The 24,911-nt window shown below is 54.4% G+C and overlaps 1 protein-coding gene across 3 annotated transcripts in view; it reads left to right on the forward strand.

Moving 5' to 3' along the window:
* CYFIP1 (cytoplasmic FMR1 interacting protein 1) overlaps positions 1–24,816 on the forward strand; it is a 93,404-nt gene extending 68,588 nt beyond the window's left edge. For all 3 annotated transcript variants that reach the window (XM_058294802.2, XM_058294799.2, XM_058294803.2), the window contains exons 21-31: positions 1,675–1,794; positions 3,852–4,051; positions 6,482–6,569; positions 13,496–13,639; positions 14,625–14,715; positions 15,359–15,489; positions 19,178–19,250; positions 19,754–19,848; positions 20,484–20,722; positions 21,201–21,348; positions 24,016–24,816. In XM_058294802.2, the coding sequence (XP_058150785.1) occupies positions 1,675–1,794; positions 3,852–4,051; positions 6,482–6,569; positions 13,496–13,639; positions 14,625–14,715; positions 15,359–15,489; positions 19,178–19,250; positions 19,754–19,848; positions 20,484–20,722; positions 21,201–21,348; positions 24,016–24,180 (1,494 nt within the window). In that variant the 3' untranslated portion in view covers positions 24,181–24,816. The remainder of the gene's footprint in view (positions 1–1,674; positions 1,795–3,851; positions 4,052–6,481; positions 6,570–13,495; positions 13,640–14,624; positions 14,716–15,358; positions 15,490–19,177; positions 19,251–19,753; positions 19,849–20,483; positions 20,723–21,200; positions 21,349–24,015) is intronic.
* The last annotated feature ends 95 nt before the right edge of the window (positions 24,817–24,911 follow it).

The raw sequence follows: 24,911 nt of genomic DNA on the forward strand, positions 1-24,911 counted from the left end.
GTGTTGCAGTGGAGGTGTGTTCTTAGGACCCTGGAGTCCTGTCACTGTTTTACTTTCCTGGGCTGCTCGAGCAAATACCACGCAAGGGGTCGGCTTCAGCAGAGGGAGCTCACTAGCTCGGGTTTTGAGGCGAGGAAGCAGCCCAGGGCCAGGTGCCTCGCAGGCGATGCCGTCTCCCTGAAGCCTGGTGCTCCGGGCTGGCTGCCGGCCGTGTCCTGGGCTCCTGTCACCCAGCAAGGCCCAGGGTGGCCCGTCCTGGCCTCTCCTTCCACGTCCAGGTTCCTGTAGTTTCCGCCGCTGGCTTCCTGGGGCTTTCTCTCCCTGTCTGAATATAAAGAATTCCAGGATAGGGAAGCGGATGTGGCTCAAGTGGTAGGGCTTCCACCTACCGTATGGGAGGACCCGGGTTCAATCTCTGGGGCCTCCTGGTGAAAAAGAAGAGACAGCGTGCCTACGTGGCAAGCCAGTGTCCGTGCAGGTGAGTCACGCAGCCAGACGGTGATGCAACAAAAGAGAGACGAAGGGCAGAGTCAAGGTGAAGAGCAGCAGGGACCAGGCACTGAGGTGGCACAAGTGACAGGGAGCCTCTCTCCACATCAGAAGTCCCCAGGATCAAATCCCAGTGAATCCTAGAGGAGAAAGATGAGAAGAGAAGACAACACAGACAGCAAAAACAGCAGGGTGGGAGGAGGGGAGGGGGGTGGGGAATAAATAAATCTTTAAGAAAAGAATTTCAGTGTAGGCTTAAGATGTGTCGTGATGGAGGTGGCCGTGCGTTAACTGACATAGCCTCATCATCACAGTGGGTTCACGGCCACAGGAGTGGATGAGGGGGAGAACATGATTTCCTGGGGTGCAGACCGCTCTGAGCCACCACAGTCGTGGTAACTCTGGAGGGGCGCTCTCGGAGGTGGGGGGCGACTCCTGGGCACCTTTTACGGGGTGTGGCGGCCGACAGCCCCAGCTTCTGTAGCCGCTCGGGCGTCTTAGGGCTTCTGTGCATGATTTCAGTGTAAAGTTGCTGCAGAAGTCCTGTGAGTTTGTGGCTTGCAGAATCACAGCTCCAAGAAAGAGCATTTGGTCATGACACCTCTACAGAAAATTGCATCTACATTTTAACATTCCTACTTTATTCCTCTGTGTTAGTATCCTTGGCCTATCGAGACCAATGGCCACAAACTCGATGGCTTAGAACAACGGAAATTTATTCTCTCCCGGTTCTGGAGACCAGGAGTCCGAAATCAAGATGTGGGCAGGACGCCGCATGCCGGGGCTCGGGGAGAGCCCCCCCTGCCCCCTGCCCTATGGAGCTCCTGCCTCCTCGGCTGGGGGAGCTCCACTCTGACCCCTGCGTCCACCTGCACTCGGCCTTCTTGCTGTGGGTCCAGCTGTCCGCTGTGGGGCCCACCCTAAATCTAGAGCGGTCTCATCTCGAGACCCTTACCTTAATTCCATCTGCCAAGACCCAGTGTCCGAGTTAGGTGACATCCCCAGGGAAAGGGGTCAGGACTTGGACGTAGCTTTTGGGGGATACTCTTCAATCTACGACACCATCGACTAGCAAACATTTGTCTTAGGAAAAGGTTTCTGGGAGGATTCTTGCTTATTTGTGTGTGTGTGTGCTTTGTTTGGTCATTCTTACCCCTTTCCTGACATCCGCCCCCCTCCCTGCAGCTCCTGGGCAGGTCCATAGACCTCAACCGTCTGATCACCCAGCGCGTCTCAGCTGCGATGTATAAGTCCTTGGAACTGGCGATTGGAAGATTTGAAAGTGAAGACCTGACGTCAATAGTTGTAAGTGTGCTGCCCTTTATCAGGCTCCGCTGATTTTGTGGTCGATCGTCATAAGGACTGGAACTCATTTACTTTTGTATGGTAGATTGAGGGCAGTGATAGTTTCGGTTCTTGTAAGATAGGCATTAAATGAGATTGGCATATCCTGGGTGTCGTCTTGGCATCTTCTCCTAGTATTAGCAATTCTAAATTGATTTCAGGGAACAAACAGTTCTGATCTTGAATAGATTTATGCCTTAAATTATGGCAACACATGGCACTCTACTTCATGTTACTAATAAAATAACATGCTTCTATTTTAAATAGTAATGAACTAGCAGATGAAATTAAGTAACTTATGTATCAGTAATAAGTGAAATAGCATGATCTTTTTTCAAAAGCCAAGGTAGAGGAGGGGAACAGCGTAGTGGAAGGGGGAGAGCTTTGGAAAAGCTCCCAGGACGCTGCTCTGGGGTCGAGTGGAGGAGCCCCCGGCAAGCCAGCAGGGCTGCGAGAATAACCAGGAAGGCTGAACAGCATTTAGCAATCAAAACGTTAGAACGCACAACGCCCCACGGAAGTGTGGAGCCGGTAAAAACTCAGGAACCAGCTCCAGGGCGGGAGCCTCAGAGGCTCCGGACTCCCAGCCGCTCCCCCACGGGGCTGCGCCAGCCCGCGGTGGGCCTGGAACGTGGCCCCTGCCGTGGCCCCTGCCGAGGGGACGGAGCCGTGGGCGTCAGGGTGGAGGGTGAGGAGAACGTGGAGACTCGGCGGGACTCGGGCACGAGCCTGGTCTTCCTTGAGAAGCTTGTCCCAGTCTGACCGGGCTGTGGAGCTGAGCCGTACGGTTTTGGAGAGCAGAGATGGAAAACCTTTTGAGGGCAGAGTCGAGGCAGGGCGGCTCAGCACAGCCACTGCCCAGCCTTGGCTTGGTTCCTGGCTGGACCACGGGGTCAGCCCCCAATTCTCTCTGCCTTGAAGGGGGAAAGGTGGTGGTGGGGGAGCGCTCTGTGTGGGGAACAGCTGCCCTGGGAGGCTTTGCAGTTTTAATACACAACATCTAGGGGAGTGGAGGTGGGTCAGTGGTTGAGCGCCCGCTTTCCACGCACGAGGTCCCGGGTTTGATCCCTAGTCCTCCTTGAAAAAAAAAAAAAGTGCGTGATTATTACACACACATATGTAATATCCGGCACTAAAAAATTACTTGATGTGCCATCCACACCAGTAGGAAAAAGACAACAGAAACAAACCAATAAGTGATACTGGGTTAATAAATGAGGACTTAAAAAAATTAATACACCCAAGAAAATGGAGGGAGAGATGGGTAAAATAGATGAAAAAAAGATTTCTGAAAACTAGAATCTATATAAACAACTCAAGTAGATATTCTAGAAGTGAATAATGCAGTATTAGAAATTAGAACTTGAGCGTGTGGCACTTTGGACACAGGATTAGTCATGGAATTAATGGGATGAGTAATTGTCATTTCAGCTTAGTTGAGCAACAGTGAGGACTGCAAGCAAATCCTGTTTCCATTTGTTGCAATAGCAAAGAGGGGGTGGGTGTGACTTCCACAGCCGGCTTTACGGGGAGACAGCCAGGGGTCAGCATCGCAGGATAAGCTGAGGCTCCTGGGTGCCCAGGGGCTCTCGCTGGGGTTGCGGGGGTGTGGGGTGGAGGGGCCTCCTGGAGGGAGAGGAGGGGCCGGGCGCAGGCACAGGGTGCTGGGCGCAGCAGCATCCGGGGGGGCTTCAGGGCGGGGGTGGAAGAGGAGGTGGCCGGGCGGGTTGCCCTGTCCAAGCGGGCTCTGCCCGGCGGGGTGTGGAGGGCCGCCAGGGGGGCAGTGCGGCAGTGACCGCAGCGGGGAAGCGGCGGTGGCGAGGAGGGGCGGGCGCGCGTGCCTGACAAGGCCCGTCCTTGGCTGACATGGCGTGGACTGGTCGGCCGCCCCGGCGCAGTCCTGGGTCGCCGCGGCTGACCGGCGCGCTCTCCCTGTGAGCGGGGCAGGGCCCTGCGCGGGGCCCCGGGTGCCCCCCGCCCCCCCGGCCCGCCGCTCAGCCTTGCCTCTGCGCCCGCAGGAGCTGGACGGGCTCTTGGAGATAAACCGCATGACGCACAGCCTGCTGGGCAGGTACCTGACGCTGGACAGCTTCGACGCCATGTTCCGCGAGGCCAACCACAACGTGTCGGCGCCCTACGGCAGGATCACGCTGCACGTCTTCTGGGAGCTCAACTACGACTTTCTGCCCAACTACTGCTACAACGGCTCCACCAACCGGTGAGGACGCGCGCCCGGCCCCCCCGCGCCAGCCCCTCTCGGCCGCCCGCCCGGGGTCTCGGGCCTCTCGTCTCGCGCCCGGCTGTGTGTGTGGAGCAGGGCCCGGGCCGCGGGGGCGGGCTGCCTCCCGGGGCGGGGGTCCTCGCCCGGTGCGTGCCTGGCGTTCCGTGGGGTGGCGCCCCTGGGGGTCTCGTGTTTCCACGCGGGGATGTCAGGTGGTGACGCGTGAAGGTGCCGACCGCGTGGTGGAGGCGGCGCACGGGCAGCAGTCCTGGCCTCTGGTGAAGGCCGCGTCCCCGACGGCGCCCAGAGCTCCCCGCTGTGGCCCCCGCGGCTGGAGTGAGCCCATGCCGGGTGAGGGGGGTGAGACCCCCGCTGGCACCCAAGGGCACCCACGCCCACGGGATGGTGGCTCCGAGCGGGGCCTGCCTGGCCGAACCCTGCCCAGCGGTGGACTCGGGTGTGGGTGTTTCGTGACCACGTTCCCAGAAATGACGGTTTTGGTTTTGTTTGCTTTTGCGCTGCTGCGGCCTTAGCCTCCCACCCGTGGCACGTGCTCACGCGGAGGCTGAATAGGTACAGGTTGAGGCCCTGCCTCGCGGGCTCGGCGAGCAGGGAAAGAAGCGAGGGCGCGCAGGGCCCTGGGCGGCAAGTGGGCCTGGCCCTGGTGTCGCTCGGTGGCCCATGCCGGGCCGGCCTGCCCGGGGCTGCTGCGCCGTCCCCTGAGGGGCCTCTGCCCGTGGCCACCCGCCAGCCCCCACACCTTCCCCGGGAGCCCATCCCTGCACCGAGCAGGAGCGCTCCCTCAAAGCCCAGTGAGCACGCTTTTAAGGCGCCTGGTTTCTCAGAAAAGATGTTTTTTAAGTTGTTGCAGAGTGTGAATTAACTGCGACATACATTCGTTTCACAATTAGTGAAACTTGTAGAAAAATTGGAAATACCTGTACGTCGACGTTGGGGCGGCAGTTAAAACGCCCGGGGTTCCCTCGTAAGGAAGGTGTCAGCCTCCTAGAGCTTCCGCGGTGCGGTGACATCCACGTGTTTTCCTTTTGCAAATCCAGGCGCCCTGCACGCTGCGGCCACGAGGGCCCTGCCGGGTGGGTTAGTGGAGCTGCGTGCGTCTGAAGCGCGGCGGGGGTCCGCGTGGGTGTCCTCGCAGCGCCCGCCGTGGCCGCGGTGGGCCATGGGCCGCGTCAACAGTGCGGGAGGCGGCGGGACTCCACCTGGTGTCGCCGTCTCAGGGTCCCTGGCGGGTGGTGGCCTTGGTCAGACCCTCCCAGCGGTCGTGCTCGCGCTCCCCTTGGGAGCCCTGCCCCCAGCTCCTCTCTCAGTCGTTAGCCCACTCCCGTGGGCCACGGCCTGCTGAGGGCACCCCGAAACCTCACAGCCCCGGGGCGAGCCCCGCCGTGCCGCCCGCCTCCACTGCCTGCGTCCTGCTGCCTGGGGCGGTGGCAGGGCTGCGGTGACGGGTGCCGGCTCCCCGTTTGGGGCATGAAGAGCCACAGCCAGTGTGGAACGTTCTCATACACCAAGGAGGGAAACGGGGCACCTTCCCCTGGGGTCGGGATGTAGGTGGCTCAGTGTTGGCATCTTGGGGCCCTCAGTTGCCTGCCAGGCCTGCTGAACCCCCGGTGGGCGTCCTTGGGGTGCGCAAGCCTCTGCCACGGGCCTCGCCTTCGGGGGTGCGTGCCTCATGCCCCGCGTGCTAGCCTTGCCTGGAGGTGTGTCCTTTTTATTTCTTAGATTGTTAATCAGGTTCTTGGAATTAGATAATCAGCAAATCCACGTGTTTTTCTCTACTATATTGGGTCTTAGCAAAAGTTTTGTAAGTCTAATTGAACCGTTGTGCTTTGCAAGTGCTACCTGAGTTTGACATTTCTGCTTTGCAGTTGAGGTGTCTGTTTAAGTGGCCTTTAATCTGTCCTCCAGACACGCTCTCCTACCTGGATGAGTGTGGTCCTAAGTGCTCACCTGTGCCCGGGTTTCCCTGCTGGTTCCAAGTTCTTGCTGAAGCCCAGGCACCTGCTGCGGGTTCTGCGTCCCTGCAGAGAGGGCCCCGGGGTCCGCGCACAGTCGTCGTCAGCCGTCAGGGGGTCGGAGGAACTTGAAATGTTCCTGGTGCTGCTGGGCCAGTGAGCTCCCTTTCCAGCCTCCTGGGTTGGCGAGTGGGCGCTCCGCGGAGGAGGGACGCTGTAAGAGCGCGCTCTGCTCGGTTAGCTTCGGATTTTACAGGGTATCTTTATTGTAGTTCAGAGTGTTTTTATCTAATTCATTCTGTGATTTTCGATTCCCCAGAATTTTCCTGCTTGGTAACTACATCCTGAACTCAGAGAAGGATTTATATAGGTGGGGGGAGGTATGGAAAAGTTCTGAATTTTAAAGAACTGCCTTTACCTTTTCAACTTTTGTTTTTTAATCTTTCTCATTTAGATTTGTTCGTACAGTATTGCCATTTTCTCAGGAATTTCAGAGAGATAAACAGCCCAATGCACAACCCCAGTATTTACATGGATCAAAGGTAGGTTGCTTTTTGTTTGCGTTAGATTTTTAAGTTCATAACGAAGCATTTTTTAACTTTTTATTTTGAAATAATTTCAAATTTACAGGGCAGCTGCAGAAATGACACAAACCCCATACAGAGAGCTCCAATATACTGTATCCCACCCCTCCAGCACCACCGATTTAGTGTTTTCCCACCTGTATTGGTTCTCTCTTTCCTTCCTTCTTTCCTTCATTTTCCTCCCTCCCTTTTTTCTTTCTCTCCTCTACCCCCTCTGTCATCATCTTCTAAATCTATGAAGCGGCACACGTCATTCTTCTTGAACACATACTATTCCATGTATGTTTGCTACGAACAGGGATTTTCCTTTATGTAAGGACCGTAAGTGTATTTATCAAATTCAAGAAATTGGACGTGGATATAAAGCCTGCCTTCTATATTCCAATTTTTTCTTATGTCCTAATGATGTCCTTTTGTACTTTTTCTATTCCATCCTTGGATACCATCCAAAATCATGTATTACATTCAATTATGTCTTTAATTTCTTTTTTTTTAATTGTGTAAAAATATATACAACATAAATCTTCCCATCCCCAATCCCACCCAAGCATACAATTCAGTGGAGTTAATCGCATTCAGTGTTGTACCTTTACCACCAACCGTTACTAGAATTTTCCCTTCACCCCAAACACAAACCCTATACTCACTTTTGTTTCCTTGACTCCCCTGCCACTGGTAGCCTGTACCCTATTTTCTGCCTGTATAACAGCATACATACACCATGTTCTACGACTACCTGTCCACCCACCTTTAGGAGGTTCTTGTTCATCCGTTAGGAGACTCAAACCATTGACTCAACGTTACAGTTCAGGCATGTGACTCTTAGATCCTGTCGGAAGGGAAAAATGGGGTTAGAAATCAAAGGACAGTAGTGCAGGTGTTTACATTTTCCCGTGTCGCGGTCTCAAGTGGAGATCTTGGTTTTCTCACCTGGCGCAGTCATTGGCCCGGGGCCCTGTCCCCTCGACCCCCAGAACTTCCAGACCTCCTCCAGCCTTTCTTGTAGGGCCGGTCGAGGGACGATGTCCCTCAGCCTGTGCTTATCTGGGAAAATGTCTTAATTGCTCGCTTTTTTTTTTAATTCATTGAAGTGTATCACTCATACATAAGCATACATAAACAGTAAGGGTATAATAATAGTAATGAACTTAGAAAACATATATAACATCATACAGGACTCTTCATACCTCACCCTACCACCAATACCTTGCATCGTTGTTAAACCTTTTTAATTAATGATTAAATAGCATTGTCAAAATATTACTAATAAACAAAGTATTTTTCCCCTAACCAATCTGATTGTTATTAACTTTATATCATTTATATATGAACATACATAAACAATTAAGTGTATAATAAAAGTTGTGACCTTACAAAGCAAACATGCATAACATCATACAGGGGTCCCACACATCAACCCTCCACCAACACCTTGCATTGTCATGAGACATTTGTTACGGACTATGAAAGAATAGTGTCAAAATCTTACTACTAATTATAGCCCTTATCTTACATTTGGTGTGTTTTTCCCCCAACCCACCCTATTATTTTTTAAATATATTTTTTATGACAAAAGTTGTAAATTTATAAAACAATCATGCACATGTGCAGAATTCCCAAACAACACCCCTCCATCAACACACCACACTGTGATGGAACATTTGCTACAGATAAACTAATATCATCTGATCATTACCATGTCCATAGTGTACATTTGGCTCACATTCTCCATACTGCCCCATTATCAACACAGTACATCTTTCTCATAGGTGCAAAATATTATATTATTACTATTAACCATACTCCATAGGTCACTCCAGCTGTATTTTTCCCATGCTTCTCCACTTTCCCACCACCCTGCAGTAGTGATATACATTTGCTCTAGCTCACAAAGGACACTCTTGCATCTGTACCATCAGCCACAATTCTCATCCACCTCTTGGTTTACTGTGCTATTCAGTTCCTAGATTATTCTCTAGCATTCTGTCAAATGGCATTTACATACCTAGACTACCGTTTTCAGCCACACCCCCATTTATAAACTACCTCTTACTATGTGTTACCATCCACTCTATGCATTTCCACACTTTTACAACAAAGCTAATTAAAATTTCTATATACAGTAAACATCAGTAGTCCACTCAAGTCCTCCTCTTATCTCCTTTAAGAATCCAGAATCTACCACTAGGTCTTGAAGATATTTACCTACAATTTCTTCTAAAAGTTTTATGGTTCTTGCTTTTATTTTTGGGTTTTTATTTTATTTTTACATTTTTTATCCACTTTGAGTTAATTTTTGAGATCGGGGTCCTCTTTCCTTCTTTTGGCTATGGATGTCCAATTCTTTCAGCACCATTTGTTGAATGGACTGTTCTGCCCGAGCTGTGTGGGTTTGACAGGGTAGTCAAAAATCACTTGACCATACCTGTAAGGGTCTGTTTCTGAACCATCAGTTTGGTTCCATTGGTCTATGTGTCTATCTTTATACCAGTACCATGCTGTTTTTTACCACTGTAGCTAGGTAAAATGATTTAAGGTCTGGAGATGAGGGTTGCTTTGCCTTTTTATGATGTTTCTGGCTATTCAGGACCCCTTACGCTTTCAAATAAATTTGATGATCATGTTTTCTTTTTTTTTTTTAATGCTGTAATTTTTTTATTGGTATTGCATTGAATCTGTATATCAATTTGAGTGGAATTGACATCTTAATGATATTTAGTCTTCTAATCCATGAGCATGGCATATTCTTCCAATTATTTAGGCCTTTTTTTACTTCTTTTAACATCAAGTTGCAATTTTCTGAATCCAAGTGCTTTAACATCATTTGTTAAGTTTATTCCTGACTATTTGAGTTTTATCTGTCATATTTTGTTTTCACTACTCTTGACATTTTTAGTTATTTTTATTGTTACAATCTTCATTTGTAGGCTCTTTCTTCCAGGCCTCTCTCTCCTGTTTTTTCTTTTCAGGCTCTAGCACACCCTCTAGTATTTCCTGAAAATCTGGTCTATTGCTTAGAAATTCTCCCAGTTTTTGTTTATCTGTGAATATTCTAATCTCACCCTCATTTTTTTTTTCTAAAGATATGTTTTTTATTTATTTCTCTCCCCTTCCCCGCTCTCCTGCCATTGTCTGTTCTCTGTGTCCATTCACTGTGTGTTCTTCTATGTCCGCTTATATTCTTGTCAGCGGCACCTGGAATCTGTGTCTCTTTGTTGCGTCATCTTGCAGCATCAGCTCTCCGTGTGTGCAGCGCCACTCCTGGGCAGGCTGCACATTTTTGGGCTGGGCAGCTCTCCTTATGGGGGCACACTCCTTGCACATGGGGCTCCCCTAAACACGGAACACCCCTGTGTGGCACGGCATTCCTTGTGCGCAATAGCACTGCACTTGGGCCAGCTCACCACACGGTTCAGGAGGCCCTGGGTTTGAATCCTGGACCTCCACTTCCCCCTATAATTTATTTTTTAGCAAATATTTTGCTCCATGTAAATTTTATTCCAATATGTTACCAGTTTTGCCTTCTATAAGAAAAGAAAGAGAGGTAGTGTTTTTATCTACCCCAGATATATTTTTTATATTTTTCAATTCCAAAGCTCATCATTTGTGCCTCTTACTATGATTTTCTTTCTGGTATCTTTCCCTTTACTCCTTTAGCATTTTTGTAGTGCAGCTCTGTTTGCAAGCAGTTCTCTCAGCTTCCACTTACCTGAAATTATCTTTGTTACTTTTATTATTGAAGAACCTTTTTGCAGGCTATGGAATTCTGTTGACTATTTTTTCCCTTAGCACTTCAAAGTGCTTCCCAGTCTCTATTGTTTCCAATGACAAATCCGCTGTCTTACTGCTCAGTCAACATTTTTTTCCTTTGGCTGCTTTTAAGATGTTTATCTTCATTTTTGGGCTTTCTGTAATTTGACTATGATCTGTGTAGATGTGTTTTGTGTTTATTTTGGATGGGTTTTACTGCACATTTTGCTGCATCTAGATCAATGGATTACTGTTTCTAATTTGGAAACATTTCTAACATTATTTGATTATTTTCCCCAATTCTTTTTCTGTAGATTCTTTAACGTATTTATCATAGTTACTTCAAAGTCCTTCTATACTAATTTCAGTATGGGCCATTTGTGCATCACACTTTTCCTGTTTCTTTATGTCTGGTAAGTTTTAATTATATACTGGACACCGTGGATGAGCTAATGAAGAAATTCTGGGGTACCTTCCTCTGAAAAGTGTTGAGTTTGTTTTAGGAGCATCCAAATTAATGTCGGATTACCTTAAACTTTTAAGAGTGGGCTTGATTCAGTTTCGCTATATTCCTAGGGTAAATTCTAGTCTTAGCGTGCCGCCCTTACCCCTAAGAATTGGCACTGCTTAGGTTTCATGGGAACATCTGAGGTATTAATCATGCTCTGTTAACTTATTGCAACTTGAACCCAAAACTCTGGCTGTGGGTAGTGTAGCGGCAGCTCCTGAAATGCACGGGTGATGGCCAAGGCCTTGCACGGACAAGTGCTTGGGTGTTTGTGCAGGAGGAGAGTGTATGAATCTGTGGGACCTAATTGTAATTTAGGGTATCAATCTCTAATTCTAATGTGGGGGGGATGGGTGTAGCTCAGGGGTTGAGCACCTGCTTCCCATGTATGAGGTCCCGGGTTCAATACCCAGTTCCTCCTAAAAATATATTTAAAAATAAAATAACAATTCTAATGCATGGGAAATTAATAGGGAAATGCTTGGAGAAGTATAATGTCTGTTTTAGTCTGCTAGGCTGCCAAAATGCAATATACCAGCAGTGGATTGGCTTTTATGATGGGGATTTATTTTGTTGCAAGCTCACATTTCTGAGGCCGTGAAAATGCCCAAATCCAGGCGTTAGCAGGCGATGTTTTCTCCCTAAAGACCACCTGTGGGGGATCCCAGACCCCCTTGTCACATGGTCGGGCACGGGGCCGCCCTGCCGGTCTCTGCCTCTTCCTCCAGGCGTCCTTGCCTTCAGCTTCTTGCTTCCGGCTCTTTCTCTCTGCTTCTGTGGCCTTCTTGCTGTCTCTCTCCCCATATTTATCCCATTTTTAAAGGACTTCAGTGGGGGATTAAGACCTGCCCTGGGTCACACCTTACTGAAGGGACCTAATCAGAGGGCCCTTCCCTGAAGTGACGTCATCAAAAGGTCCCACCCACAGTAGGTTCACACCTCAGGAATGGATCACTCTAAGGACAATTTTCTGGGGTCTGTCTGGCTTCAAACTGTCACAGTGTACATTGTGAAATGTTTCTTTTTCAGCTGAGGTCAGTTTCCTGTGTGTTTTTTTCTCCCCCCCTCCCCCCATGTCCATTCACTGTATGTGCTTCCATGTCTGTTGTATTCTTGTTAGGCGGCTCTGGGAACCCATCCTGGGACCTTCTGGGGTGGAAGAGACATGATCACTCTCTTGCTCCCCCTCAGCTCCCTAGTTCACTGTGTCTCATATTGGCTCTTCTCTTTGTCTCTTTTGGTGGTTGTTGCATCATCTTGCTGCATCAGCTCTCCGTGTGGGCGGCACTGCTCCTGGGTGGTCTGCTCTCCTGCTGTGCTGAGCTGCACTCCTTGTGTGGGGGGCACCCCGTGCAGGGCGACACTCCTTGCGTGTGTCAGCCCTCCACATGGGCCAGCTCGCCACACGGGCCAGGAGGCCCTGGGTGTCGAACCCTGGACCCCTTATAGAGTAGACGGAAGCGCTGTCTATTGAGCCATATCCTCTTCCCGGTTTCCTGTTTAAAGGTAGAAATGGGAACCCTTAGTGGGAACGCAGTGGCTTTTACGTGCATAGGGACCCTGGCTTCAGGGCCTCCTTAGGTGCGCCTGGCTGCCGGAACCCTTGGAGGCATGGTCCCCAGAGGTGGGCTTTCTGCCATCTCCCTCCCCGTCAGAATTCACAGGGAGACTATTTATAAAGCATCCTCAGTGTTCTCCAGGGCAGCTCCTGTCCTGTGCCCATAAGGTTGACCCCTCTTTGGGGTGTGGAAAGTGTTAAGTTCTGCCAGTTTTATTTTACTGTATTATCTATATTCCTCATTAAAGTTGTGACTCACAGATGGCCTTGGGTGCAGTGTTCTCTTGCTCTTGACCTCCTGCCTCATTTAAATGGAGTCCTTGAGGCTCCTGGACGATCAGTGCCTACCACTAAGCCAGCTGCTAATTGGCGCCAGGAAGGTGAGAAGAGGCCAACATCGGGGCATCTTGCGGCTCCGCACCCTCCACCCAGGGCCAAGTGAGCACTGACAAGCCTGCTGAAATTGTTCAGCGGTGACCCATTTCTGCTGCACTTGAAAAAAGGATGTATTGATTCAGCAAGTAGGGCTTGACTCCCTGCGCCATGCCAGCCCGGGGCGCTGTGGCCGCTGCAGGGACCGAGAAGACGGCTGGGTCCCTGGGAGGCTCGCAATGTGCACCAGGCACCCCGACCCACCCTTGTGGCCCTGCCCCCGTTGGGGTTGCTCTCCCACCTCTGGGCCCCCCGGGCTCCCTGGGCCCATCAGCGCTGTCCTCAGTGCCGCCCTGGACTTGGGGAACAGCTCCATGAAAGCTGAGGTTATGGTTATGTTGGTGGCTCCGGCTGGGGTGGCTCATGTCTCATCCAGCCCGGGGCCTCCAGACGACGTCTGTCAAATCGGAAGTTCAACAGACGGTGGCGAGAGGCGGCTTTTTCTCTTTTCTCCGTCAGCCACGTTGCTCTTCAGAGCAGGCCGAAGACCTGCCAGCATCCGGGTGGTCTGGGTCGTTTTCGGGTGCCTTGCCCTCAGCGGGTGGCGGGTGGCCGCGGCTCCTCTGTGCAGCCATCTCCGTGTGCATGGGCCCCGCCGCCCCTGGCCGCGTCGAGCCCTCCTGCTCTGCCCCGCAGGCCCTGAACCTGGCCTACTCCAGCATCTACGGCAGCTACAGGAACTTCGTGGGGCCACCGCACTTCAAGGTCATCTGCCGCCTGCTGGGCTACCAGGGCATCGCTGTGGTCATGGAGGAGCTGCTCAAGGTCGTCAAGAGCCTGGTACGGCGCGGGCGGGGGAGCCCGGCACGTGGACGACTGGGTGGTGTCAGCGTCCAGCCTCTGCCCGAGCGAGGCGCGATTGTCCCCACCCCCGTGTCCTAACCCGAGAGGACAGCGGTGTGCTTAGCCGGCTCCTAGGAGAGCACGTGTCGTGGCTAAAATAACTGCTAAGAAAAGGGGGGCCTTGCGAGAGAAAACGGAGGCTGACGAGCCCTTCTTAGACGACCGAGCTGCTGGGCACGGAAGACGGGTGCCCACGCGGCCGTCGCCTCGGCCACCTTCTTTCCCTCCAGCTGGGCAGGGCTGTGGGAAGGCGCGGCCCTGCTGGCGGGTCAGACGCGGGCGCTGGGAAGGTGGAGGGAGGCCGGGAGTCCCTGGGGAGCGGCCACTGGCTCAGTGAGGAGGGCCCTCGATGTCCTGGCGTGGCGGGGCGCCGGGGTGGGGGGCCAGGCCGCCTGCACACCCTCACCCGGTGGCCCTCTGCCCAGCGCCCGCGCTGTGGGTGCAGGGGACATGGTCCTGCCTCAGGGCCCTGGGCGTGCGTCCTGGCCCATGATGAGATGTGGTGCGCAGCCGGAGCCCCTGCCCGCCGCGAGCTGGTGGGGGGTGGCCGCGGGAGGCTTGCCGGTTCTTCATACCAGCAGCCTGGGGAGGGCGGCGGGTGCCCGCGGTGGGCCCGCTGGATGTCCAGGGCCCCCCTGCAGCTCCGGTGCTCGGTGGGCAGGTGTGGCGGTCCCCTCTGGCTCCCCCGCCAGCCCAGCAACGGGGGTGGGGAGGGGGTGGACGAGCACCGGCCATCTAGCGAGTCCTGCCAGAGCCACCCTCCTTGCCACCCACCTCGGAGCCGCTTGTCCCCTGAAGGGGCGGCTGTGTAGACATCCTGGTGCAAGGGACCTGCGCCCGGTCACCGTTCCCCCCCCCCGCCCAGCTCGCCCCGCGCCCTCCCTCCCGAGCGGCCGTGGCTGACGCGGCGCGTGTCCCGCAGCTGCAAGGCACCATCCTGCAGTACGTGAAGACGCTGATGGAGGTGATGCCCAAGGTCTGCCGCCTGCCCCGGCACGAGTACGGCTCCCCTGGTGAGCGCGGGCGGCGGGCAGGCGAGGGTGGCAGGGGCCTTGCCGCGGAGGGCAGGGGGCGCCCGCGCTGAGCCCGCAGCTGCTGGGCGGAGGGCCGTGGCCAGTCACAGATCGGTTCTCCCACGATCAGAGAAAACCCAACGAGACAACCGGGGACGGGCAGCGGAGGCCCCGAGGCACAGGCAGTGACTCCAGGGGACGGGGAGGTGGGGGTGGGACGGGGAGGTGGGGGGGTGCCGAGGCAGGCACCCGGCTTCCCTGGACCAGGCGCGGGTGGCTCGCGGCCTGCACTCAGCCCAACACCGGCTCTGGCAAGCTCAGGTGGTCTCCCGGTGCCCCCTCCTGCCCGTCCTCCCTCCTTCTCGCCCCCTCTCTCCCTCCTCTCCTCCCCTTCTCCCCACCTCTTCCGTCCTCCCCTCTCTCCCCTCCTCCCTGTCTTCTCCCCCTCTCAGCCCCTTCATCGTGGCCGCCTCTGCTGGCACAAGGTTGACTGAGAAGGCCGTTTGGGGTGGAGACCCCGTCCCTCGGGGCCATGGGGTCCTGGGTGCGCTGGCAGGGGTGAAGCAGCCAGTGCAGGGCATGGGGCGGGCAGGCAGCAGCTTTGCCGCCTGGGGCCCCTCCCAACCCGCTGGCCGCCCCCCAGGCATCCTGGAGTTCTTCCACCACCAGCTGAAGGACATCGTGGAGTACGCAGAGCTCAAGACCGTGTGCTTCCAGAACCTGCGGGAGGTGGGCAACGCCGTGCTCTTCTGCCTGCTGGTCGAGCAGGGCCTGGTGAGTGCCCCGAGCCCGGCAGCCCCCGCCGCTATGGGCCTGTGAGCCCTGGGCCAACCCCCAGCCCCGGCAGCCCCCCGCCACGGGCCTGTGAGCGCTGGGCAGCCCCCTCGCCGATGCCCAGTCACCCCGAGGTGGCGGGGAGGCGGCTTTTCACATGAGCACCATGGAAGTGCCCTTGGAAGGTTTGCTGCATTTGAACTAGCGCCCAGGAGGCGCACGGGTCGCTGCCCACGGCACTTGCTGGGGTGGCAGCGCCAGGCTCTGGCTGGGGTGGCCTTTGAAGTGTGGCTTGGGGTTTTTGGCTTGGGGTTTTGTATTTTATTTTATTTCTGTGGCTCGGCGTTTAGGGTTCGCAGGCCTTATTTCCCGCTCTCGGGTCACCCTGGTCTGGGCGTGTCCAAGCTCACCGTCCCGGGATCGCCTCCTGGCAGCTCAGCAGGGCCAAGGGCTGCCCGCGGGGACATGTGGGAAGGGCCGGGGTGGTGGAGGCCGGGGTGGCAGAGGGCGGGGGGCCCTTTTGGCGCTGGGGGCCCTTTAAAGCCCAGACCGGCCGCCAGCCATGTTTCCGCAGCTGCCGGAGGCGGGGTGCGGGTGACCCCAGAGCCTGAGCCTCGGCCGCGACCGACGCGGGGCATGCGGAGGCATGGGTGGGGCGGGCACGGGGAGCCCAAGGCTGTGGCCACTGCCCCTCACATGCCCCGCGCGGCCCGGCTCCTGCTCCTCGGGCAGCGGCCCGTCCTGCTTGGCCCCGGGTGCCTCCACAGCCCCCCGCGCCCCTGGGAAGGGGGCCCAAGCGGCCCGGGCACAGCCGTGGGTCTGCGGCCCCCGTGACCCCAGTGCCCCTCCCTTCCCTAACTGCCCGAGACCAGGCGCCAGGGGAGGACACCGAGGAGCAGCCGCAGGCCTGGAAAGTCGGTGCTGCTGGCGGAGGAGCTCGGCCTCCCGCCCCGGCCTCCCGCGCTCCCACCCCGGCCTCCCCCGCTCCTGCGCCCCAGCAGGCACCCCGAGGGTGGGGAGGCGGCCGGCCATGGGGTGGCATTGGGAGACACAGGGTCGGCCTTCCAGAGCTCCATGGTCCGGGGCAGCCCTGCGGGGGGAGCAGGCCCGGGCCCTCCCACACCCGCGGGCCTCGGCGAAGGCCTCCTGGGCCTCTCAGGAGAGGGCGCCCGCGCCCCCGGGTGGAGAATGGGGTGCTGAGGGCGCCGGTGCCTTTAAGTCCCGCTTCCTAAACCCAACCTGAAGATTCTGGTAGAAGACAGTTGTTTTGCTTTCAGCATTTTTTTGTTCTCTTTTAATGAATTCTTTCTTTTAGAACAGTTTTAGATTACTCGTTTGCTTTTAAGATTTATTTACTCCCACCGCCACCCCCCCGTTGTTCGGGCTGGCTGGCTGCTCTCTATACCTGCTCGTCTTCTCTTTAGGAGGCACCCAGAACCGAACCTGGGGCCTCCCCTGTGGGAAAGAGGAGCTCAGTCACTTGAGCCACCTCAGCCCCTGCTTTGTTGTGTTTCCCCTTTGTGTGTCTTGTTGCATCTCTTTCTGTCTTGCTCGTCTTCTCCTGGAGGCACCAGGAACCAACCTGGGTGGTAGGCCGGAGCTGGGTTGCTTGAGCCACATCTGCTCCCCTTGTTTATTTATCTTTTTAGTTGTTTGCCAGTTTGTTGCATTCTCTTAGGAAGTAAAGTTTTAAATGTATCTCAACATGACACATTCCTGTGGTAACACAAGGCATTAACTGCAGGGACAGTAGATCCGCTTTGGTCTGTGGTTTCACTCCTCGCTTATGCTTCTGTGGGGTGATGTCCACTCTGCTTCAGGCTGAGCAGGGACGTAGCTCCTGGGGGCAGCGGGGTGGAAACGCTCTGCCTGTAGCTGGAGATACCCCGTGTTTGGGGGTGGACTGTCCATCGTCACCGTTCTGTCGGTTGCCCAGGGCAGCCTGAAGGGTAGGCGCTGGCCGCGTGCCCGCTGGCTTTCAGGGCTCAAGTGCATAATCCACAGAATTCCGTCTCTCAGGGATTCACTTACAGGTACACTGAAAAGTACAGGTTGAGGGAAAGTGGAAGCAGGCGGGGGGAGCTACCCGCAGCGCCACTGTGCTCCCCTGGGGTGGGTGGTCCCCAGCCAGGCGGCCCGGGGGCGCTTCACAGCGCGGGGGGTTTGCCTCTGCTCTCCGGTGGTCCCTGTTTATTTTTAACGCCGACTTTAAGCCATTCTCCCCTTTTTTTTTCCTGGTTTGGGGACAAAATTTGGAGCCCATTTAAGTGGAAGCGGGAAGTCTCCGGTTTGCCGGGTGGGGTGCTGCCAGCAACGGCTTGGCTTACCGTGCGCGGGGCCGCCCCTCTCCCCGGGCTCACGCTCCACCCGCCGCTCCCCGAAGCTCTGGAGACCCTGGGCCCCCGCCCCCGGCCGTGGCCTGGCCGCTCCCTCAGGGCCCTGCTCTGCGCCCTCGCCTCCCGTGCCTGGCCTGGTTGTCCGCCCCACGCCCCTCCTCCAGGCCTCCCCTCCCCCAGGCCTCCCCTCCCCCTCCTCCCCCTCCTTCCCTCCCCTTCTTCCCTGTCCCTCCCCCTCCCGCCTCCTCCCCTCCCTCCTCTTCCTCGGGGGATGCCCGTGTTGGCATCAGGAGCTCACCTGGGGGCTCGGGGGCTCAAGGGCTTGGCCTCCTCTTGGCACGTGCCGGGGACCCGAGGGGGGGGGTAGCTGGCTGCTGGGCGCGGGGTGGGGGAGGCCCAGAGGAGGACCCCCTGCAGTCCTGGGGCTGAGGCCTGGTTCCGGGACTCCTCAGGCACCCGTGCGTGTCGGTAGCCATTTCTTCATTTAGGGCCGGGTAATTACCCTGGAGGGTTCCAGAAGCTTTAGCCGGGTGGGGTGGGGTGGGGTGGCGTGGGCGCGGCAGGCGCGTCGGCTTCCTGCCTGTGGGGAGGTTTGGGGTTCGCCTGCAGCCCCCGTGATGTCGGAGGTGGCTGTATTTTCGCGTGAACGTTGCTCTGGAGGAAGGACCCCGCGCGGGCTTCCGGTTACGTCTTCGCAGGAGTTTGTCGTCCAGACAGAGGCTCAGAACGAGCGCCCCCAAGTCGCTTGGGGGCTCCGCGGGAGAGGCTGCGGCTCAGCCTGCCCCGCCTCGCCCTCAGGGGCGCCCCAGCCGGAGCCGCTCCTCAGAGGCCGCGGAGGAGGGAGGGCGGGAGGGCGGCCGAGGCCCCCGGGACAAGGCGCGGCGGGTGCCGTGCTGGGGGGGGGGTGCTGGGGGGGGGTGCTGGGGCGGGTGCCGTGCTGGGGGGGGGTGCTGGGGCGGGTGCCGTGCTGGGGGGGGGTGCTGGGGCGGGTGCCGTGCTGGGGGGGGGTGCTGGGGCGGGTGCCGTGCTGGGGGGGGGTGCTGGGGCGGGTGCCGTGCTGGGGGGGGGGTGCTGGGGCGGGTGCCGTGCTGGGGGGGGGGGTGCTGGGGCGGGTGCCGTGCTGGGGGGGGGGGTGCTGGGGCGGGTGCCGTGCTGGGGGGGGGGTGCTGGGGCGGGTGCCGTGCTGGGGGGGGGTGCTGGGGCGGGTGCCGTGCTGGGGGGGGGGGTGCCGGTGCCGCGCGGGGGGACCGCGGGGCCGCCCCCTCAGAGGGGCCCGGGCCGAGCCTCTGGGCGCCCGCGGGGCCTGCGGGTCAGCGCGGCCCCGGGCGCCCCTCACGCCCGCTCTGTCCTAGTCGCTGGAGGAGGTGTGCGACCTGCTGCACGCGGCCCCCTTCCAGAACATCCTGCCTCGCGTCCACGTGAAGGGTGAGTGTGGGCCCCGCGGCGGCGGGCCCGGGTCCGGGTGGGGGGCAGCGCCCGGGCCAGGGGGCGACAGGCGGGGTTCAGGCGCGCGGGCTGCCTTTGCGGCAGGACCGGGGACAGCGGGGGTTTAGGCCGGAAACGACCGGTCGCCTGGGACTGGCTTCCAAACAACGCGGAGCGGCGTGAAGCGAAGATGGGCGGCGAGCTGGGGCCTGTGGGCGTCGGTGGTCGGTACAGGAAGGTTCACTGCGCCGATGTCTACTTTTGATCACACTTGGAAATTTCAGTTTTTAAAAAATGAGTGCGGGACAGAAAATTCTGTCAGATCCAATTAAAATACCAAATCAGTCAGTTCTGTGAAAGGCTTTGTAGAACATAATGTTTTTTTTTAAAATCATGTCTTTTATTTTTTTCATTTTCGTTCCTTTGTTCTTTGTTTTTTTAAAAACTAAACTAGTCGTTTTTCCATATGAAGGAAAAGAATATAAAATATTTTTCCCCCGCAGAGGGAGAGAGACTTGATGCCAAAATGAAAAGACTGGAATCAAAGTACGCCCCGCTGCACCTCGTCCCTCTGATCGAGAGACTGGGGACCCCCCAGGTAAACAGGCGGTGACCCGGGGTCGTCTCAGCCCTGCGGTGGGTGGGGCCTCTGCGTCAGGCGTGGCGGGAACGCACCTGTCACTGCGGGTCACGTGGGGCTGGTGGTGGGACCTCTTCCGGCGTGGGTGCAGAGTGCTTGTCACCGTCGCTTCTTGGGGAAGGCTCCGGGACGTTTCTAAGACAGAGAACATCGTCAGGTTTGTGATTCTGCACCAGCGATGCTAGATCCTGATTTCTCACCCTTGGCACCGTTGCCATTCTGGGTCCCGTAGCTGCTGTGCCGCCGTCCTCTGCCTTCTGGGATGTGCAGCAGCGTCCCTGACCTCTACCCGTTAGATGCCGGTAGCACACCCCCCGTTGTGACCACCAAAATTGTCTCCAGACGTTGTCAGACGTTCCCCAGGGGACAGAAGGGCTTTCGTTTAAAATCAGCTGCACTAGCCGGCTCCCCTTGGCTGGGAAATGTTTTTACTCTCTTAAGACACAGAGGTGATTGCAGTTGGCTTTGGCGATGCTTCTGTTGGATCCTCACCTGCAAGCTAAGATGCTTTTCCGTTTCCATGGCCAGAGCCAAGTGGTTTGGTCTCCGCCTCCGCGGCGGCCCCCAGCCTCGCCTCCGCTTTGTTTCCGCAGCAAATCGCGATAGCGAGGGAAGGGGACCTGCTGACCAAGGAGCGCCTCTGCTGCGGCCTGTCCATGTTCGAGGTCATCCTGACGCGCATCCGCACCTTCCTGGATGACCCCATATGGCGCGGGCCCCTGCCCAGCAATGGCGTCGTGCACGTGGACGAGTGCGTGGAGTTCCACAGGCTGTGGAGTGCCATGCAGTTCGTCTACTGCATTCCCGTGGGGACGCACGAGTTCACGGTCGAGTAAGTGTGTGCTCGTCTTCCGCCTCGGAGGAGGGCCGAGTGCGGGGAGAGGGGCGAGGGGAGTGGGCCAAAGCCAGAGCAGGCCTGGCCGCCCGAGAGCTGCGACGTGCGCGTTCTTACTGGATGCCCGCGGTGGCTCGGGCTGGACTTCGGGGGACTCTGGACCATGGGAATTGCACCAAGCGTGTGCGTTTTCTGGGAAGGAGACCCGTAGCTTCCTGCAGTCATATTCACGGAAGGTCTGAGATCTAAATAAAGTTAGGAAAACCGTGTGCCAGAGGAACCCAGGAGAGGTGTTCAGTAGAAACAGAGAAACCACCGGCCTCTCAGCGTTTTCTTCGGGGCTGGCTCCTGGAGCTGGCTGTTGGCCGTGTACGCAAAGCCCAGTGGCACAGACGGCTGGTCCTTGACATTGGATGACAGACACACATCGTTTTCCTATTCTGTCTCCCATTTTCCTTACTGCTGCTTCTTTCAGGCAGTGTTTTGGCGATGGGCTCCACTGGGCTGGATGTATGATCATTGTACTTCTGGGGCAACAGCGGCGCTTTGCTGTACTGGATTTCTGCTACCATCTCCTGAAAGTCCAGAAACATGATGGCAAAGATGAGATTATCAAAAATGTGGTACGTGGGGAAAAATCTTGCACCAGTTGTAGAAGTTTCACAAATGTACACGTCCTACAATTTATTACAACTTGGCTGGCGTGGGTGTAGCCCAAGCAGTTGAGCACCTGCTTCCCATATGCAAGGTCCCGGGTTCGATCCCCAGTACCTCCAAAAAACAAAACCAACAACAGACGAACAAATAAACCAACTCAGGGAGCCGATGCGGCTCAGTGGTTGAACTCTGGCTTCCCACATACGAAGTCTTGGGTTCAATCTTCAGCCCCGGTACCTCAAAAAAAAAACCTTGCTTTCCTTGAGAATGTTTTATTACCCCAATAGGCAGGATAACACTAAAGGAAGCTTGCTTTTCATTCCCAAAATGAATGTAAATACAATTGGGAAGTAAATCAGGTCCCATTAAAATACTTGTCCCATTTTCCTTCTCTTTTCAGGGCGTGTAGATTTATTGGCATATTATTTCCATCTTCTTGCTTCCTTTGTTCCCCAAGTGTGTTGTCTTCTTTTTTCGGCTGCTTCTTAAATCTTTTTGTCTTGTCATTTTATGGATCCTTTGTAGTAGAATTTTTAAAAATACTTAGTCATCGTCTTTTCAAATACTGCCTTTCTCCCATTCTGTTTCCTTCTTTGGGGATTCCAGTTAGAGTTCTCTTAGACCTTATTTTGTTCTCCATGTCCTTTACCCTGCTGTATTAGCTTTCTATTGCTATTGTAACAAATTACCACAAGCCTAATGGTTTTAAATCACACCCATTTCTCATCTCGTAGTTTTCTAGATCAGAAATCTGGGTACACCGCCACGGCTGTGCTCTGCGTAGAATCCCTGCAAGGGCGAAATGAGCGTGTGGCAGGGCCGTGCTCCTTTCTGAAGGCTTAGGGGTGACGCGCCTGGTCTCGTCCGCGTCATCAGCTGCCCTCCCGTGGCTGTGACTGTAGGACTGAGGGTCCTGTTCCTTGCTGGCTGTCGGCTGGGTGGTCTTTGTGTCTAGCCTGCCCATTTCATGCTTTTCCACGTGGCTCCCCTCCAGCAACAAAAGGCCACCTTGTTCTCACACCTCAGCTCTCCCGACTTCCCCTGCTGCTTCCATCTGCAGAAAGTCACCACTGATGTGATGAGTTTGGGTGGACCTGGGCCATCCAGGACACTCCCTATCCTAACAGATTTACATCTGCAAAGTTTTTGCGTGTGATGGGAACATATTTCTTGTTTCCCGGGATTAGGCTGTCCATGTCTTTGTGGGGGGTGGCAACTGCCCCCTATACCTGCCATATTTTTCTTTTGGCCTCTCTGGGCTTTGTCCATAGTACTTTTCTGCATGACTTTCATTTTCCTAATTCACTTAAATCTGTATCTACTGATGTTTTACTTTCAGCAATTTATTGCCTAATTTTTGCTTTGGTTCTTCAAATCCAAGTAATATTGATAATTTTTTAAATTTAAATATTTAATTTCCATCTTCTAATTCTTTACACATTTCATGCATTTTATAGTCTGTATATTAAGAGTTCTAGTACCTGAGTGCCTGGAGGGTATCTAAGTCTATTTCTACTCTGAACTATTTCCTTGTGGGTGATTGTTCTTTTTTTTTTTTTTACTTGCAAGCTCTTATCTGATTGAACTTAAGTTTGGATTACTTGCCAAATTTTTTGCGTTTGCTTCTGCTTCTCTGCAGAGGCTGTCCTGGCTTCATGGGACAGTCCCCAGATTCTGTTCAGCTTGCCCAGGCTCAGTGTCCTCACCCCACCGCTGCTGTTGGCATCTGGCCCTAGAGGAAGCCCGGGATTTTTCTTTACCTTAAGCTTTCCTTTCCCTCCTGCACAGGTTGACCGGCAATGCTTTTTAGTATTTTCTGTTTTCACGTGTGTGTTCTTTATCCAGGGTCTCTTGACAGCATAACACAGGAGGATCTGCGAAAGGATGCAGTCCACAGTATTGCCAAATTGGAAGTCTAAAACTTCCACTGTTTACAGGTCTTTCCCACTAATATGTCATCTTCATCTCTGCATTCCCAGCCTTTAGCCTGTAGCAGTTCCTTAATACCGTCAGTGCACGAAACCCACAAAGAAATTTGTTTGTATTCGAAAGATTGTGGGGGAAAGAAAAGATTATGTTCATTTTCCAATAGTTGGAAGAGATGGTATGTGTGTTAACAGTTTGCTGTAATTTTTTGTTATTATTTCTCTCCCCTGCCCCCCCCCACCACCCCAGTTGTCTGTTCTCTGTGTCCATTTGCTGCGTGTTCTTTTGTCTGCTTCTGTTGTTGTCAGCAGCACAGGAATCTGTGTTTCTTTTGTTGCGTCATCTTGTTGTGTCAGCTTTCTGTGTGTGCGGCACCATTCCTGGGCAGGCTGCACTTTCTTATGCGCTGGGCGGCTCTCCTTGCGGGGAGCACTCCTTGCGCGTGGGGCTCCTCTACATGGGGAACACCCCTGCGTGGCAGGCACTCCTTGTGCGCATCAGCACTGCGCATGGGCCAGCTCCACATGGGTCAAGGAGGCCCAGGGTTTGAACCGCGGACCTCCTATGTGGTAGACGGATGCCCTATCCACTGGGCCAAGTCTGCTTCCCTATAATTTCTTTTTGAGAAAAAAGGGTAATATTGCCTTTTTGAAACAGGAGCAATAAAATGTACAAGTTTTAATAGTAACACTTTTTAATTGTCTTAGCCTTTGAAGAAGATGGTGGAGAGAATTCGCAAGTTCCAAATTCTCAATGATGAAATCATCATGATCCTGGACAAGTACTTGAAGTCGGGCGACGGGGAGAGCACGCCTGTGGAGCACGTGCGCTGCTTTCAGCCCCCCATCCACCAGTCCCTGGCCAGCAGCTGAGGCACAAGGGTGTCACCCATTTTTCCAGAGTCCCAGTGTCAACTGCATTTAATAACTGTAACGGCATGTTTTTCTTTCTATAAACTATTTAGTGAAATTTTTAGGGACTATTTTTCTCTGTGCCTGTTAAAGGCTGTGCTTTTCAATCTCAAAGCTTAATTTTATAAAATTGACTTATTTTTCTAGACTAAAATTGTATATGCTTTTGGTAATGAGGAAATCTGAGAATACTGGCTGCTACCTGTTGTGTTCTTACAGTTCTTGTAAGCTTTTCTACAAATTGTTCCAACTTACAGTATTGTACAGTGTTGCAGTTTATCTGCTTACCCCTCAGCAAAGGATTGAGAAATGTTTACGGGGAGATTTAAGAACTCAAACAAGAACTTCATACCAGCTAATTGTAATAAAATCCTTTATGAATTAGAATTCAACTTAATGATTAACTATTTAGCTTTTGTTTAGGGATTTTTCTGACGGTCTTTTATGAATAATCTTTTCTAAATCATTGTTCCCTTCCTTTGTGTGTCCATGTTTCAGAAAATAGTGAGCTTGATACCTCTGCTTCCACTCCAGTTGGGACAATATACTTTGTGAGGTCTGACTTAACGATGATAGAAATAAACCTAATGGAACCTATCTGTTTATTTGTTCACTGCAACCTTGCTGGGACAAGGCATTTCTCTGCTTCTCAGAACTGACCGATAGGGCCCAGGGTCTCTGAGACCAGGTCA

Source organism: Dasypus novemcinctus, chromosome 3, assembly GCF_030445035.2.
Source record: "Dasypus novemcinctus isolate mDasNov1 chromosome 3, mDasNov1.1.hap2, whole genome shotgun sequence".
Classification (NCBI taxonomy): domain Eukaryota; kingdom Metazoa; phylum Chordata; class Mammalia; order Cingulata; family Dasypodidae; genus Dasypus; species Dasypus novemcinctus.